General features: G+C 38.2%; 1 protein-coding gene across 3 annotated transcripts; it reads right to left on the reverse strand.

Moving 5' to 3' along the window:
- Positions 1 to 2391: 2391 nt before the first annotated feature.
- gprc5c (G protein-coupled receptor, class C, group 5, member C) lies at positions 2392 to 16906 on the reverse strand. 3 transcript variants are annotated; one of them, XM_044338479.1, is made up of 5 exons: positions 16631 to 16906; positions 12236 to 13299; positions 7389 to 7489; positions 6210 to 6344; positions 2392 to 3494 (listed from the first exon to the last, which is right to left on the reverse strand). In XM_044338479.1, the coding sequence occupies exons 2-5, from the start codon at positions 13221 to 13223 to the stop codon at positions 3462 to 3464; spliced, it is 1257 nt and encodes a 418-aa protein (XP_044194414.1). In that variant the 5' UTR covers positions 13224 to 13299; positions 16631 to 16906; the 3' UTR covers positions 2392 to 3461. The 3 variants fall into 3 exon arrangements, with proteins under 3 accessions (XP_044194414.1, XP_044194415.1, XP_044194413.1); XM_044338480.1 differs by lacking the exon at positions 6210 to 6344; XM_044338478.1 differs by lacking the exon at positions 2392 to 3494 and having other exon boundaries at positions 5446 to 6344.
- Positions 16907 to 18791: the final 1885 nt, after the last annotated feature.

Consider the following 18791-nt stretch of genomic DNA (forward strand, 5'->3'; position numbering starts at 1 on the left):
TCTACATGGTGTAATTCTATTACTGGTAGATTTGTGGACTTGTGTAGCACTTTGTTGAGAAAACATATTTTAACATCCTGGAAGAGGGATCCTTTCTCCGTCGTTCTTTCTGAATTTTCTCCGTCTTGTTTTTCTTTCTCAGTTGATGTAATAAATATGATAATGACAAATACCATTAGAGTTTCAGATGTACTATTATAAAAATAGATCAGCATTTTGGGAAATAGGCTTATTTACCTTTGTTGAGTCTATTTCCAGAGTGAGATGAGAAAATGGACACCACTCTCATGTCTGTGCATTAAGTATGGAGCTGGAGTCAGGAGGCGATTAGCCTAGCTTAGCATAAAGACTGTAAGCAGGGGTAAACAGCTAGCCTGGCTATGTCTAAAGTTTAAAAAAATATGTCTATCAACACCTCTAAAGCTTTCTAATTAAGATGTTATCTTGTTTGTTTAGTCTGTATACAAGAGATGTATAAGAGGAGTTATCAGACTCTGCACCTGGAAGTCACTGCACCTGGCCCGCCTGGTTCACCCATAAAACCACAAATTTACATTTCTGTTTGTGTATGCATCAAACAAGCAAGAAAGCCAAGCTAGCTGTTTCCCTCTGCTTCAAGTCTTTATGCTAAACTAAGCTAATGTTCTCATATAAAGAAAGAAAAAACTTGCTGAACTATTCCTTTGAACTCCTGATAATTCTTACATCATTATTAGTTAATATTGTTGGTTCATTGTCAGTTAAATATGTTGAAGCAATAGATAGTTTTGTTTTTTTTTATCACATTTTACACCAGTTTATGCAAATATTTCTCCTACATTTTATGAGTTTATTAAACCATTTTTACATTTCTACATCATGTTATAACGCAGCTGCTTTTTACATCCTGTAATCTTTCCCTTCTATCTGCTCTCAGACAGCTCTTATATGTGCAACTGTATCTTTCAAAGGCTGAGTTATGGGCCTGGACTGGTTGAGCTGTCAGCTGACATTTTAGTAGCTGAGATGACTAACAGATGGTGATCTCTGCTGAGTAAACAGACACATTGTTGAGACGGTTTGATGGTGAGAAGCTGGATACTCTTCATCTGACTGATATATTTTTAGTTTCCCCTTCAGTGCTGGAGTATATAGATGTTTAAACACAGCAAGCTGCAGTGTTTCTCTCTCCGGCAGAGAGATGCTGAAGACAGTTTGGCATTGCGGGGAACAGGTCGATTATTTCCATCTCCTCTGATGACCTTGATGAATTCAGCTGTCTAACGTCAGTGAGGCTGGATCGATAAATCTGTTTGCAAGAGTTGATGAACATGATTGAATTTGTGCGCCTGCTGTTATTCTTCTCACGTCACACTGGACCGACAACTTGCACCCAAACAGCAGCAGGACCTGCAAGAACTACATGAATGCAATGAGACTTTTAGATTACAAAACATACTACTTATTACACAAATTAATATTTATTTATGATATATTAAAAACAAATACAGTGGCTGTGGTTTGGGCAATCAAAAAATTTTTATACATTAACATAAAGGCATTATATAGACCCTCGTTTTAAAAACCTTTCCACCATCCTCGGCCTCACTGATGTTTTTCTCTTCTTTCTTTCATTTGTTTTTCTGAAAAGTTGAGACATGATCATTTATTTTGTCTGTATTTAAACAAACTCTGCATCTACTGCTTTGTACTGGACAGTAAAGTTTGAGCACCTCGTAAAAAGATTTGACGGTTTTATACGCGCTACGCTGGGAATGCTACACAGAGGAACACTTTATCAGACAGTGAATAAAAAATAAATAGTTCAGACACCTCTCCTCCTCTCCCACTCGGGATGCTATATATATTGTATATGGGTCATGTTTTCAACAATGAAATACTGATATTAATCAATAATGTCTCAGTTTGCCTGCTGTCAACTATGCCACCTAAATATTTTAAATGAAATGAGCACCAAGGAACAAGGATTTTAGTGAAATATCAATTATTTTAATGACTCACTTCTTCACTGTGATGCCTTCAACTTGTTTGGTTTTATATGACAAAGAAGAATTTAATAATGTATATCTAATGACGAAAACATCTAGAAGTTGCTTTTGGAGGGAAACATCTCTCAGTTATTGAGCACAGATTATACAACACTGTTTAACTGGGATATCGACCTTGAAGGTTAATTACAGAACTTTTAAATAGAAGTTTATATGCAAACTGCTGATTAGAGCCACAAGATGTTGCTGAAAACTCTCACTCGACATTCACACAACACTATATCGTATAGTATATTACTGAGTAGTAAGTTATTTTGACATAGCCCTTGGTCAGATGTTTAGCTGATGGTGCTTCTGTGACTAAAACTAATTTTTTTATTCTAACTAAATAATTGTTTTAAAAAAAAAAATCTTTGTTAAAATCACAAAGTGCTCAATTTCGTCCATTAAAGTAAGAAGATGCACGTTTATCTTAGATTACAGAAACAAAATCCAAACATCATGTTCCAGTTTTTCAGAAAAAAATTATATAAAAGAAACATTTTATGAGAAATTACATTGACCTCTGTAAGCTCACAAAGCCATACAGGATTTCATATTTGTATCCTCATGAATGTTTGATGGGAAGAAATTAGATAAAAATAATTAAATAGCACCCAGTAGTGCTATAAATAGTATTAAATATACATATTCATACGATGCTTCCATGCGGTGGAGAACCATTGACAACATATTTACATTAATTCAATACCAGTAGCTCGACTTTATGTGCGAACTTTGTGGCTATTAGCAATATTCACAAACCAGGCACAAAAATATATATTGACCCCTATAATTAAACTTGACGGTGCACAATTTCTCCTTTAATGTAAGTGTATAAAATCCTTCTGATAGTGTTTCCAGTTCATGCCAAACTGAGTAAGGAACGATTGTTTCGGTGTGAGGCTGCTGCTGCAGCGACAGTTTTGTTTATGAGGTGTGTATAAGGGGGGAGGGGTGCACTTTTTTACATATGTGTACTTGTGGATATCATGTTGAGGCAAAAACACTCGCAGCATTTTTGTTAGACTTTTCTTTTTCCACCATTTTTGCGCCGTCAGCACCGTCACTCTTCATCTGTGTGATTGGGTCCAGCAGAGAGCTCATAGCTCACTCTCAGTGAATGGCGACCATAGCAAAAAAGTCTTTGTTCTGTTGCAAAGCCGCGGCTTCATCCCCACGCTTTGACTTCCAAATGAAGCTGTGTGCTGTCTGATACTCAGCGGCACATGGGAGATCAGTCAATAGAAGGTTTAGCTGTTTTCCATCAGTGGGGAATGACCCGGCGTTCACCTCCACGTGTCGGGGCTGAGGGTTCCTCTTAGAGCCAGCTTAGGGAACCATGGATAACAGCAAACATATAGTCAGCAAGTGCAAATGAAAAGACATGAACTGAAATTATTTTGAAGGGGTGTTGAGAACAACTACGGGTGTTCACCACTGGGCCATCCTATGCAGACCATTCCCCTGTAGAAGAAGAGACAGAGTTGTTGATCAAACAGCAACATATTTAGATGTTAAGGAAATACTCCACTGAAAACCTGTTTTTATAGTATCAAATATCATCTAAAGGGATGAAAGGTGCCTCTGAAAAGTTTCCAGCTTCCTCCTTTGTGGAGGATGACAGCTTGGATTCACAAAGGGTGACCCAGTATGTGTCCAAAGCCTCTCTTTATTTGCTGCCTAGTACACTGTATTTACTTTCCGCTATTTTATCTCTGTTTCTGTATTGTTTGTGTAAAAGTTTTGCATCAGAAATTTCCCTAATGGAACAAAAAGGTAGTATCTACAATACCCTACTTTTTGCTAAAATCCTGCAATGCAATGCTTCACCTTTGATAGATGTGAAAATTACAGTCATGTGACCTTATAATGATTGATAAGTATCTGAAATTTCAATTTACTACTAACTATACAGTAATCTACAGTATTTAGTGTTTACTATGCAAACAAGAAGTGATTTCAGGCACAACACAAGCTGGAAAACAATATCAAAATATGTGCAGAAACTTACACCACTACCAAATTTGCTTCTTAATCTATGAATGCTTAGTAATTTTGAAATCAATTTTCAACAAAATATGGCTAAATACATATAGCTTCCTTTTCTTCTTAGCATGTTTTCAATTTGTCATAGTTACAAAAGTAGTAGCTGTCTTCTTAGATATATTTTGCTGTACTTTGGGAAAAATAAACATGTATTTTAAATATAATGGCATACCTGGACAGCTGAGTTGCTATCAACTAAAATATGGCTAAATATACACAGCAGCTCCCTTATGTCAGCTGTTGTCACATGCAGCTAATCATGCTAGCAAAAATCAGAAACTGTGTATTTAACTAAATGTTTGGCAAATATAAGATAAGACTAATTTAAGTCTCCCTCCACTCAAAAATGTGTATTCAAAGTAGAGTATTTTAAATCTCTCTATATGTAAAGCAAGGAATCTCTGTCTGTCTGTCTGTCTGTCTGTCCGTATGTATGTATGTCCTTAGCGTATCTTGAGAACCGTTCATCCGATCTATTTCACACTTGACAGGTGCATTGCTGGGGACACAAGGTAGTGCAGTGTCGAATTTGGTGCAATTTGGACACGCAACACGTTCAATAATAATAAACTTGGAGTAAACAAGCGATCAGCGAGCCGCTCCGCTCTCCAGCAGTGGGGCGGGGCTTCTGAGCTCCGCAACTGCATGTCATGATCAGAGCTGCCATGAGAGAGACGAGGGGACGACGTCTCTCTTTGTTTGATAGCGTTAAAAGTTAGGCTCTGTTGCGGGTTTCTCGACTCATTTTAAGAATGAAAAGAGAAAAAGAGAGAGAGAGAGAGGGCGAGTGAGCGACAGAGAGACAACAGCGCTGGAAAGTTTTCTCTGAGAGACAGAAAGCCCCCAAACGTTATTTTCTGATTGTTTCATGGCGGTTACGTTCTAAAGCACAAATAAACAACCGTCAAACACTCAACAGGTGATTTAATGTGGAGAGAGACGCTCTTTTGGTGCAATTCGGACACATGACACGTTTAATATTAATAAGCTTTGAATAGCGAGCTGCTCAGCTCCATGTCTGAGTGCAGCGGGGGGCTGTTTGATATAAACACCATCACATCGCAGCAGGGTGGGGCTTCAGGGCTCTGACTTGCTGAGTGGGACAAAGGCAAACACCACGCTCAGTTAAACTGCCCGAGAGGAAACACACAGGAGAAAAAAACAGAGGCAGAGGCACTGAAACAAGCCAATAGGAGCACAGACACCTTTGATTGGCAGCAGAATCAACCAATAGAAGGCCGTAAACTGCTTCTATGGTTCAACCTCAGTTTCTTTATCGTTTTAATTGATACATTTGTCAATTGATACATATATATGCGGTCCTCGAGAAATAATAAGAAATCGGCCTGTTCTGAACAGGGCACTGCACTTGAAATAAATAAATAAAATAACTGTTTAACAGTGTAGGATATGACATTCAGGCAACAGTCATACATTACAACCTTAGACTATTCTGTACATTTAAGTGAACAAGATATATACTGAGCGCAGGCAGACAGAGGAGAAGTAGATAATGCTCTATCAGTAGTCCGAGTCAATGGTTGTTTTTATGATTTATTTTACCATGGAAATGGATCTTTTCCATTTTAATGTGAATCCAAAATGACAACAACAATTGTAATTCACGAATGAGAAAGCTATCAACTTTTCAGGGTCACCTTAAAAGCTTAGAGGAGAGTGTTAAGTACTCAAAAGGTATGTTTTCAGTGGAGTATTCCTTTTATACAAATCTGACTTTTACAATATAAATATAGGAAAAAACTACAATAAGGCCACAAAGAGAAAAATCAATCAATAATATCAAACAATATCCTTTTCACCAAGGTTATTTCTTTCATTGTAAGAAGAAAAAAGATGATAGTACAGAGTGTACTCCGTCCAATATATTGAACAGACGAGGTAAAAGATGAGGCCTGGAGAGAGTGAGCTCCACGAGGCAAGAAAAAAAGCCAGACAAAGAAGTGATTCATAGTCAACCTGTAGAAGAAGTTGCTATGGATACAGCAGGAGCTGAGAGGTCGGCATGCACAGAGGCGGGAGTATAGAAAAGCATCTGCAGGTAAGAAAATGGATCAGGAGAAATGAGGAGTGAAGAGGGAGATTCGTCAGGGGTTTTTTTCGGGTACGACCTACGCTATTTCCGTTTCTCTGTGTGTATGCAGTGTTCCCGATCTCCATGTGTTGTGGGGGGGTGCCACTCCCGTGGTTGTCTGCAGAGTTGGTGGAAGCTCTGGGAATGATCGTTTCATAGGATGCATCCGGCAGGTGCTGCATGAAGTCATAACATGGCCCGTGACAAAAACATCCAAGAAATGTGGGAGGGAATGGACCCGTACCCACCTGCTCTTTGGAAAAAACCTCCTCACACTAAGTCAGTTTCCCTCTTTAACTTACCTCTTACCTCTCTGTGATGACTTTTTCATGGTAAAATTAAACTCTTGGGTTTTAGCAGTTAGCATCCTCATCAGTTCATGAATCATATTGAAGAAATGGGAAATAGGTACTGCAGGTCAGTTGTAGTATAATTGTATAATTGTACCGATTTTTGTTTTATTGTCAATATTTTCAACAATATGTTGTACTTTTACAAGAGAAAAGGCTTTTAGGATCATGAGTAACCAATGTGTTTGGTAACTGAGTAATGAGTTTGGCTGGCCAAATCCAATAAAAAGCAGGATAGAGCTGTTAACGTTAGCTTAAACTCTATAGTAGTATCCAGGACCAACATCCAGGACCAGCTTAACCTTTAACTCCACAAAAAAAACATAATTGACACTTGCTAATGATATTCTTGTTGGAAGTAATGCTAGGTTAGTACTGCAGTAAGCTAGTTAGCTGGGAATGCTAGCAGCTTACAGACAAACACACTGTTAAATGCATTCCTTACAATTTAGCTTGTGTTTTTTTGTTTTGGAAAGCTGATTTAAAAAAAAAAAAAGATATAACCCTGCAAATTGTTTGAATGCCTCCCATTCACACTGCGTCATCATGTTAAGAAAGCTGTTTTAGGTGAACATCTGCAGATATGTAGTTTGAATATATCTTAGAAAAGTCACCTTTGGCCAAATTAGCACTCGAACCCCATTTGTACACTTGTTTGTGTCTCATTTGTTTTGGCTGTAAGCTCTTAATCAAAATACTACCACACAACATCTGTTCACCGTTACTGCCAAAAGTCCCTAATTTCAATAATAATTTGCTTACCATATGATGTACGTGCTTAGAAAGACATATTGTTCCAAATTTTTACATTTCATATGCCATATTCAAAATATGTGTCTGTAAACAAAACAGACATATATATATACTCACATTTCCTATTGCTTTGGTGATGAGAGCCAGCTCAGTGGGCTGGTAGACTGAACTACGCAGCTGACCGGTGTAGCCGCTGTATGGAGACACAGGTTTGGTACCTGCAATGGACAGACAGAGACAACAGATTATTTTGCAGTAGTGGAAAGTAACTAAGTACATCTACTCAAGTACTGTACTTAAATTTTGAAGTACAGTTTTGAGGTACTTGTACTTTACTTGAGTATTTCCATTTGCTTCTACTTCATACTTCCACTCCACTACATTTCAGAGGGAAATATTGTACTTTCTTCTCCACTACATTTATTTGACAGCTTTAGTTACTTTTCAGATGAAGATTTGACACAATGGATAATATAACAAGCTTTTAAAATACAACACATTGTTAAAGATGAAACCAGTGGTTTCCAACCTTTTTGTCTTTTGACGTCTTACAAAAAGCAGTGTGTAGTCGGGGTCACATTTCACATGTCTATGAGTTGTTAACAGCTCCACCAAATAGTGATTTTTCCCTCTAAACTTCTCACATGCTTTCATTTCAATAAATGTTCAAATGATCCAATATTTCAGCAAAAATCAAAGATTAGAGAAAAAGTCCAAAAACTGAAAACAGATTTGTGTATCAGAACTTTGTTTTTTCTTCTTTCCTCTCCCATTAATCATCTCACCACCCCTCAGATTTATCTGCTGACCCTTTGGAGGGGCCCCGATCCCTAGGTTGGGAACCAGTGGACTAAACTAGCTAACTGTATATAAAGTAGTGTAAACTAGCTCCACCTCCAGCAGCTACAACAGTAACATGCTGCTCTAACACTGATGCTTCACTATTAATAATCTAATGATGTCATATATAATAATATATCAGTCAGAGGGACCAAACCACTACTTTTACTGCAATACTTTAACTACATCAAGCTCATAATACTTATGTACTTTTACTGTAATACTTTAACTACATCAAGCTCATAATACTTATGTACTTTTACTGCAATACTTTAACTACATCAAGCTCATAATACTTATGTACTTTTACTGCAATACTTTAACTACATCAAGCTCATAATACTTTGTCTGCATCTGAATTCTTCTTCCACCAGTGTTATTTTTCTCCCAACAAGCCCTTTGTGTGATATCTTTAGGCCTCTTAAGTGCTATTGTTCCCTAGCAACCATCTCTTAAATCTTTATATTACAATCAGTTAAGATACACAGCACTAAATCACCAGAACAAGACAATCAGGTGCTATCTTTGCTCTATCTCATTGTGCTTTCAGTGATGTATCCTGTAGAAACCCCCAGCACAGATGGACGTGAGAGATGACTTTGTCACACTTTATGGCTCCAAACATCAAATATTTTTCCCCTGGATGAAACTATTGCCACACCTCAATCACCATGGAGACAATGCAAACACATGATGTGATGTTTCTGGTGGGAATTGGAGGCAAAGTGAGACAGTGGTTAGGGATGCGGTTAGATACTAGAAACTCATTTACAGGAACGATTCAGAGCATACATTCCCGCTGAATTCCTGACTGCAAGGCTGGGAAAGCAATGTGAAGGTTGACTGAATTTTCCAGTCAAGGCTCTGAGGGCTATTATTGACTTTTTAGTCATTGCTCACAGTATAAGGAAATAATTTAACTATCTGGGAGTTAATGATAAAGGAAGTCAAATGTAGCTGAACCCAGGTCTGAGCATTTTCATATCACACAAATGGACTGAACTGTAGTGTAGTGAAGGAGAGTTTAGTTTTGGTGTGTAAATAAAAAACAAACAGATTGGTTGTAGAAGGAAAACATAAAAATCAAATCTTGTACTAAACTCATTGGATGTCTAAAAGTCATTTTGTCATTGGGTTCCTAAAAAACATGACATATTGAAGATATAAGATTTTACTCCACAACAGTCATATTCATCTCATGTTGAATGTGAAACCTGATGCTGTAAAAAAAACAACAACCCTCCACCTGTCAGATAAATGAAGTGCAGAAAAAAGGTGCAATCTTTCCTCTTAAAATGTTCTGGAAAAAAGTTGGGAGTTTGGGAACAACTGGAAATTTCTTACCATAAATGGATGTACTGGGATAAAGTACAGATGAAATCCATTGGGGTTATTCTTTAATGTCAAGTAATAAAAAATGATTTGAATGTGTGTGTTTTGAAATATTAAGTCAAAATATAATGAAAGCTGAAATAATACAAACTTTGTTTGTTGTAATTGAAAAATGAATATTCAACTTTTGTACTCATGGATGGGTTAAGATAAAGAATATTGTGAAAGGATGATATATTTTATAAAGATAAATTATATGTTTTTTTATATATGGTCACTGATATTTCTCTCAAATTATACTAGTATATTAATATCAATATAGAGTGTTAATATTTTATAAATGGTAATTATGAAGAAGGGCTTGAACGTGATGTTTTGTATATATGGTATTTACAGTGATTTGTTGGTCATGTGGTGACTCAATGAATTGTATATCAAACACCACCCTGATAAAGGTGTGATAGCCAAAAATGTTGGGTGAGAGTGTGGCGTACTGGAGAAAATACTTTAAAACTGTACTTTTAAAGTATTGTAGGTACTTTCCACCTCTGCGTCACAGTGACACAGAGCTGAAAAACCTTCCAGGAACACACGACACCATCCCCCGTCACCATCTACGAGTATCCACCGAATCCACCAAGAGTCCCGATGATCAGCGGGGAGCTCTGAAGCTATAGGACTTAATGTTCTGTTCTGTCTGACTGTGTTACTGCGACATAAGATCCTGTTCAGCTCAGAACTCAAACAGCAGCATATTAAATTCTGTGGGGTCATCACGCAGATGCAAAACAACCTTTTTCAGGGTATTTGGTCTTCTTGTTGGCTTGAAACTTCTGATACTCTGATCACTGATCTGTTCAAGGTCATTCTGTATATTTTTATATTTTGTTATAAGGTTAGATTATAATACAAATAGCTTATGAAGTGGACAAAGGACAGCATGAACAACTGAACATTCCCAGGAATTCCCCAGACAATACCTTGATTGCAAAATATGATGCAAACTGCCTGAAGTCATATTAATGAACTCCCAGTTTGTGGAGGGAGGTCACTGTGTGACTCGTGTCACGTGCAAAGTGAATGTACGTGTGAGCTTGAACCTCACTCAGATATGACCTCACAAACAAACTGAATCTGTTTACCATGCAAATATTCCATTTACACGGAACAGTAAAAGTTAAAACCTGCAAAATGAAAATGTAGAGCTTTGCTATGTCATGCCTGATAAAATAACATCTCATCTACATCATACAGTTTAAAACAACAGTCAGGTGCACAAATGACCACTGAAAGAGTTCCTCCTGTTCATACTGGATATTAAGAGATCCTTCAAATGTGCTTTCAATGTAAATGACAGAGGCCAAAATCCACAGTGTGTCCACACAGTCATTTAAAAGTAGATGTGAAGCTTATATGAGGCTTCAGCAGTCTGAGTTAGTCATATCAAGTGGATATTTGACACATTTACCATCAAATTCCCTCTTTGTGTTTCCTCGGACAGTGTTTCCCTGTTGAGCTGCAGGTGGAAGTATAGTAACAAAAAGAGGGACTTTGGCACTAAAAAGACTGTAACATTGAAAGATATCTACTTGATTTGACTCATTTGGACGCTGAAGCTTCATATTAGCTTCACATAAACTTTTAAATACATTTTTGCACAGAAGGAGGACTGTGGATTTTGTCCTCCATCACTTCCATTGTAAGTGCATTATGAGGGGATCTTCTAATGGTCAGTATGAACAGCAGGAATGATTACAGCAAGAAAAACATGTTTCAGTGTTTCAGTGAACCTGTCCTTTAAAATCAACCATTAACGAATTGCCACTAAAGTATCTTGCTTTTCAGAAGTACAGTTGAAGGTAGTTTTATTTTGTCAGACTGCAGACGCCAGTAAACTTACTGCTTATCGCTGCTTTGTACGAAGCATTTGAGTTGACAGAGTTCTGCATTTACTGTAATGACGTATATATGAGAGTCAACATAAAGTACAGATCCTGCCTCTATGTTTCACTAGAAGACAGACATAAATCCTCCCAGTAACAAGCTTTTTATTAAAGGAATACTCGACCATATTTGCATATGAACACTGAACCTCATGCAGGCTTGTAAGGTGACTCTGAAAAGTTTGTAGCTATGAGGGTTTGGAATATTATGAATGTATGTATCAACAGTGGGGAAGTTTATTATTCCATATGAATAGTTTGGAAAGTTTCTTTTTACCTTTTGATGCCTTTTTTGTCATGACCTCTCAATTTGTAGTTAATGAGAACCGAGTTGGGCTGGGTCCAAATAATAGTCAACAGTCTGACTGGGTTGAGGTGGTGGTCTGTGACTGTGATGGTCTGTCTGTCAGTATGTCTTTAACCTGAGTGGATCCAAGCTGACTCTCTATTACGCTCTGATCACATGGTGCTTCATAATCACTACAGGAGAAAATGTGTTTTTTGTGAACTGAAATGTTTATGCAACATCCAGTTAGATAAGTCTTCTTTTGGTCAAATTTGGATCGGGTCCAAAATTTAGGAAACATGAAAACCTCTACTGTAGGTCATCTGACTACGACTGCCATCCTCTGTGAAGCTACAAACTGTTTGAGCCAAATGTGGGAAGAGTTCAACTTGAAAGATTTTCAGTAGTGTATTCCTTTAAAACTGAAATTGACATGCAAAACAATTCTCCTCTTGCAAAGAGAGTTTAAAGCTTACTGAAAAGGTGTAATAAAGGTTTGATGACTGTTTAGAAGTTTGGACTCAGTGATGATGTCAGAAAGGGAGGGGCCATAGGCTACATACCTTGGTTGGGCTCGTCCATAGAGAAAGCCTTGTTTTCCATGAACATGTTCTGGGAGCTCTGTTCTTTCAGGATTGTCTCGTATCCGACTCCTCGGTTTGGGTACAAATCTTCCCCGAAGCTTTGCTGACTTTCATCACTGCTGGTCAAACAGCAGATATGGGGAATGGTGTGGAGGATCAGGAACACCCAGGCATTTGCCACTAAGGCAATTGCCAAAGTGGGATCATCCCATGTGGGCCCCCCCCTCCTCTTGTTCCCGTAGACGTACATGACGATCCACGCCACCCAAATACCCACAGAGAGCAGGCTGGTCAGAAGGATGGAGGCGCCTTCCATCTTCCACTGCTTGTGTTTGCCCGCCATGATGGTCAGACTTGCCACCACCACAGCCAGAATCAGGGTCATCACGTAGATCAGCGCCATGACAAAGTCCTCATTGGCGATGTTGCAAGGTATAGCCGTTGCTCCGCCAAAATCTGCCGTGGCGTTGAATGGCATCTGTGGGTTGCGCACCACTGTGATGATCAGCCACTCAGTGTTGATGACCACCTCCACCAGCCAGAGCCCCACCGCCCCTAGACATAAGACCCACGCCCGGGGGCCGCTATTCCGCCTGGCGAGGATGTTCAGCCTCACGCACTGCATCAAGAGGCAAGCGAAGCAGCCGCTGAATAGCACCCCGAAGAGGAACCTCCGCGAGGCACAGGTGGAGAAGTCCTTCCCCACGATGAAGGCGAAGGTGAGGCAGAAGAGACCTAAGGTGCAGACCAGGAAGCAGGCTTGGAGACCAACTGAGCTCTTGCGGTTCTTGTCTTGCATGAAGGGTAAGCTGGCCAGCAGCGAGATGAAGAGGACGAAGGAGAGGATGACGCCAGCCGCCGCGAAGGCCTCCAACACGATGCCCCACACGGCACTGAGGTCACACAGGTTGTAATAGAGGGAGTCCACGTCAGGGCCGCAACCATTAGGGGTGATGTTGGCAGCCATGGCTACTGGGAGAGACCAGAAAAGGATTTCAATGTGGAGGAACCTCTCGTGTGTTGCTCAGGGATCCTGACAGCACCTGTTAAGACCGACAAACAGGGAGAGTCTGAAAAAGGTCTGATATGGACGGATCTAATGTAGACTCTAAACACGTCATTCAAGCAAGATTAGGACACTGTTGTCTCCACCCAATCAAGCAAATATTACACTTGCATGAGTCAGTATACACATAGCAACACATGATACTCTAAAAAAAAAACTTTTTTCATGATGTTTATCCAGTAAATATGTAATAACAAGAGACTTAACTGTAACTCAGAGCTGGATAGAATCAGCTTCATCCAAGAACTCAGCAGCCACCAAAAATATCAGAGGAATGTCAAACTCTGGACTTTTTCCCAACACTGATGTTAATCATTAATTGGATCTGTCGACAAATATCGTTTCTGTACATTGAGATTACACCTGAATCAGTGAGGTCAAAGTGCATACAACCTACACCGCTGCTCCAACTGCAAATAATCTAATCATAAAGTGCTCCATAACTGATACCTTTATGATATTCTCTATTAAAATCAGAGAGTTTCCTGCTTTCTGAATAAACATCTCCACAACCCCGGTCTTGTCTTTCTCCTGTGTCTGGCTGTTTCTCTTTGTCCCCGTCAGATCCAATTACACTGAGCTGAGGACAGTCTCGGAGCCAAATCAATAACGTGGTGGCGGACGCTTTGGTCTTTTTGACTTCTTTGACTCAATCACGACAAGGATCTTTGTGGAATAAAGAAATCAACCTTTTCTGTGTCTCTCTGCGTACCTGTATTTGTTTTGTCGTTTATTTAAGCTCTTAAATTAGTTTTCATTCATTTCATTTTAGGGTGTGACCTCTAATCACACACACATATCTATTCATGAAGGATTTCAGGCTTTTCACACTGAGAAACAGAAGTGTGCGGTGATACTGACAACTTAAGTTAAAGTACCGATACATCATTCTAAAAATAGTCCATTACAAGTAAAAGTCCTGCATGAAAAATCCATTTTAAGTAAAAGTACATAAGTATTATGAGCTTGATGTAGTTAAAGTATTGCAGTAAAAGTACATAAGTATTATGAGCTTGATGTAGTTAAAGTATTGTAGTAAAAGTACATAAGTATTATGAGCTTGATGTAGTTAAAGTATTGCAGTAAAAGTACATAAGTATTATGAGCTTGATGTAGTTAAAGTATTGCAGTAAAAGTACATAAGTATTATGAGCTTGATGTAGTTAAAGTATTGCAGTAAAAGTACATAAGTATTATGAGCTTGATGTAGTTAAAGTATTGCAGTAAAAGTACATAAGTATTATGAGCTTGATGTAGTTAAAGTACTGCAGTAAAAGTACATAAGTATTATGAGCTTGATGTAGTTAAAGTATTGCAGTAAAAGTAGTGGTTTGGTCCCTCTGACTGATATATTATTATATATGACATCATTAGATTATTAATAGTGAAGCATCAGTGTTAGAGCAGCATGTTACTGTTGTAGCTGCTGGAGGTGGAGCTAGTTTACACTACTTTATATACAGTTAGCTAGTTTAGTCCAGTGGTTCCCAACCTAGGGGTCGGGCCCCTCCAAAGGGTCAGCAGATTAATCTGAGGGGTGGTGAGATGATTAATGGGAGAGGAGAGAAGAAAAAACAAAGTTCTGATACACAAATCTGTTTTCAGTTTTTGGACTTTTTCTCTAATCTTTGATTTTTGCTGAAATATTGGATCATTTGAACATTTATTGAAATGAAAGCATGTGAGAAGTTTAGAGGGAAAAATCACTATTTGGTGGAGCTGTTAACAACTCATAGACATGTGAAATGTGACCCCGACTACACACTGCTTTTTGTAAGACGTCAAAAGACAAAAAAGGTTGGAAACCACTGGTTTCATCTTTAACAATGTGTTGTATTTTAAAAGCTTGTTATATTATCCATTGTGTCAAATCTTCATCTGAAAAGTAACTAAAGCTGTCAAATAAATGAAGTGGAGTAGAAAGTACAATATTTCCCTCTGAAATGTAGTGGAGTGGAAGTATAAAGTAGCTTCACATGGAAATACTCAAGTACAAGTACCTCTAACCTCTACCATGGAGAGCTCAAGGATCAACTCTTTTATGGCATGACTGCAATTTCTGAACGCTCAAGGTAGGAACTCCCTCAAGATCCAAACAAATCAATAAAATCACAACAAAACTCTTTTTAAACTATTCTTCATTCAGCACATTCCTTGTCTGTGTCTCCACTAGTAACTATTTTAGGGGAACAAAAGAAAGCCAAAAATAGACAAATGTGTAGGGCTGCAATAACTATTTTCATGATCAATTTATCTTTTTCACCTATAATCTTTTCAGTTTATCTATGAGGCACTCTTTCAGGACTATAAACATACAGGTGCAGCCCTGTAGGCGGCGGCTGGTGTTGTTACTCAGCAACAATAATCAGAAAACAGAACGATAATCATCTGGTTTTAATTAAGCGGTGCGTAAATCTCCACATAGTAAACACTGACTTTATTACAAGGCTCAGTTTGAACTTGTGAACAGCTACTGGATGGTCTTACTGTATGTCAACTGGTTGGTGCAAATTCCATAAAAAAAAAAAAATTGTTCTTTTGTAATATGCACCGTAAAAGCAAAACATCAACTGATGTTTTATGTCTATATTGTCATTTATGTTGCATTTTCCTAAATTAATCTGCACGTGGTAAACTTGAGGTCAGGTACTATTACACTTTGCACAGAAGGTGGGAGCAAATAATACTACTTTACTTAATCCTCATCATTATGTTCACTTAAGCCTATGAGCTGATTTAAACAATAGATCAATTCTCACATCAACATTAAGTATTTTATGAGGACAGTAGGCTGTAACTTATATATAACTTACAAATAACTTATATAACACCCAAAAGCATGTGTAGGCCTACATATAAAGAAACTCAATAATAATAATAATAATAACATTAAAGCTGTATATTGTCTGTTATCTATTATTGTTGTCTTTAAAAAATACATTTAATAAAGTATGATGCATCTGAGGCATGAAAAACTGTTTACTTCAAGGTGTGTTCAGGGAGCTAAAACATTATACATCACCATTACTATACACATTTTAACCTGGATACCAAAGACAAACACAAAGTATAAAATACCTCGAAGAAGAGTCAATTTGATCAGACTGCACCTTTAAAATCTACAAAAACAGTACAAAATGTGGTATATTTTCCTATGTTTCGAGAAAAAAAACCCTTAAAAACTAATATATTGGATTATAATATTTATTATCTCTAAATACACAAACACATATCACATATAAAAGCCTTTAAAACATGGTTAAGCTTGCTGTAAATACATCAGGAGAATGTCTGATGTGTGAAACTACCTGGATGTTGTCAGCTGCAGACTTCACCTCTGCTGGTTGTTGATCTGTGAAACGCCTCTTCACCTGCTGCACACGGCGGCAACGGAGGAGTTGAGGATAAAAAAAAAATCCTCGATAGTCTAAAAAAAAAGTTTCAACTCTTCACCAAGTCTTATAGAAAAACCTCATCAGACTGAAATCAGCTCAGCTCGCCCGAAAATAAAACTTTACAGATCCTTTACAAGCGTTTCCCAACGATGTGACTGCTGTGATAATCCTCTCTCTCTCTCTATCTCTCTCTCTCTCTCTCTCTCTCTCTCTCTCACGCGCGCGCGCGCGCACTCACTTTCATGCATTACTATATTTTTCTCACAAAATCTCATAAAACTGCTCCTATAAACAACCATGCCCTCCTACTTTACAATCCCATTGTCACACTTTTGGCGAGTAGTTTCATTTTATATTATGAATTTATCGTGAACTTTTTTCTTTTTTTTTTTTGGTCAAATAAACAGACTTGATGAAAGAACAACTGAACCATGTAACCGCTTGAATGGAGTACAAATGGTATGTAGAGACCTCTGGTGGTGATAAGTGTTAAATCCAGCAGCAGCAGGTCAAGCAGCTTCAACCACATGAAGGTGGCAGCAAAGAACAAATGTTATGGTTTATATGAGGAATTTAAATCCTAATTTCTGTAAATTATCATTTCAGAAGATATGAATCACAATAACAATACTATATCCAATCAATTGTGTCACTTTTAGATCACAAGTTAATACAAATGTGTGTATGTCTTTGCTAAAATATTCCAATAATTATCAAAATTAAATATAATTTATTATTAATATAATAATATCATTTCATCTTAAAGGATCAGTGTGTAGGATTTAGTGGCAACTAATTGAATACCCCTCACCCTTCCTTTCCAAGCGTGTAGGAGAACCTACGGAGGCCGTGAAACACGGCAGAAAAGGTGTGTTTGTTTTGTCCGTTCTGGGCTACTGTAGAAACATGGCGGTACAACATGGCGGCCTCCATGGAAGAGGACCCGCTCCTTATGTAGATATAAAGGGCTCGTTCTAAGGTAACGAAAACACAACGCTTCTTATTTTCAGGTAATTATACAATAATTAAAACATACTTATGAATATTATATTCTGTTTCTGCCAAGTCTGTTCTGCTGGATGCCACTAAATTCTACACACTGAACCTTTAAAATATACAGTAATATATACTTATTCAAGGGTTTTTCTTTATTTTTACAATTTTCTACATTGTAGAACAATACTGAAGATGATGAAACTGTAAAACAACACATATGGAATCATGTAGTAAACAAAAAAGTGTTAAACAAACCAAACTATGTTTAATATTTTAGATGCCTCAACTTAGCTATCTTTTGCTTTGTTGACAGCTTTGCTCATAATTGGATTGTCTCATCCAGCTTCATATGAGGTAGTCACCTGAAATGCAACAGTCTTGAAGCAGTTTCCACACATGCTGAGCACTAGTTGGCCGCTTTTCATCCCACTCTGCGGTCCAACAGAGTCTGGGATGGAGGGAGCTAGCAGAATCTGAGTGTGTAGTTACCCTTTAAATGAGCTTCCAGCTTCCCTCTCACTCACACTTGTTGCTCAAGAGCTGATTTTCCCTGCTTCATTTCCCTCAGCGCAGTCACCGCCTGCTCTCTACTCATTCTGCAGCTCCTCCATCTGGCTCTCACTGATGGGAAGTCCTGCTTTTAGCTCTCTATTCTCTGTAATTAATCCCTCCACCTGGCCTGCAAACCCAACAGGTTGGATACTCGGCTCCGTCCATCTGGCTCCTTGCGGCCTTCAGATTAGCGATCAAGTCTCAACTGTGTGTTTCCAGATATAGATTAGATCGTCTTCCGTCACTTCTTGTGTCCGAGTCTGACCTCCACCTCCGCCTCCTCCAGAGCTCATCCCACATCACGTCCTGTGTGGAGGTCTTTATGGCCGCTTTTGTATCGAACGATTCACTGTTTCCTTGAACCAAATCCCCACAGAGACATTAGAGAGGAGCAATCTGTAACGGAGCATCCCTCATTCTGTAACTCTGCAAGGACAAATTCATTACTGTCTAAGCTTTCTATTATATACTGGATATCTGATACCTGGTCATAAATAAATAGTCTGTGACATTAAAATAAATATAA

The sequence above is a fragment of the Thunnus albacares genome, chromosome 20, assembly GCF_914725855.1.
Source record: "Thunnus albacares chromosome 20, fThuAlb1.1, whole genome shotgun sequence".
NCBI classification, from domain to species: domain Eukaryota; kingdom Metazoa; phylum Chordata; class Actinopteri; order Scombriformes; family Scombridae; genus Thunnus; species Thunnus albacares.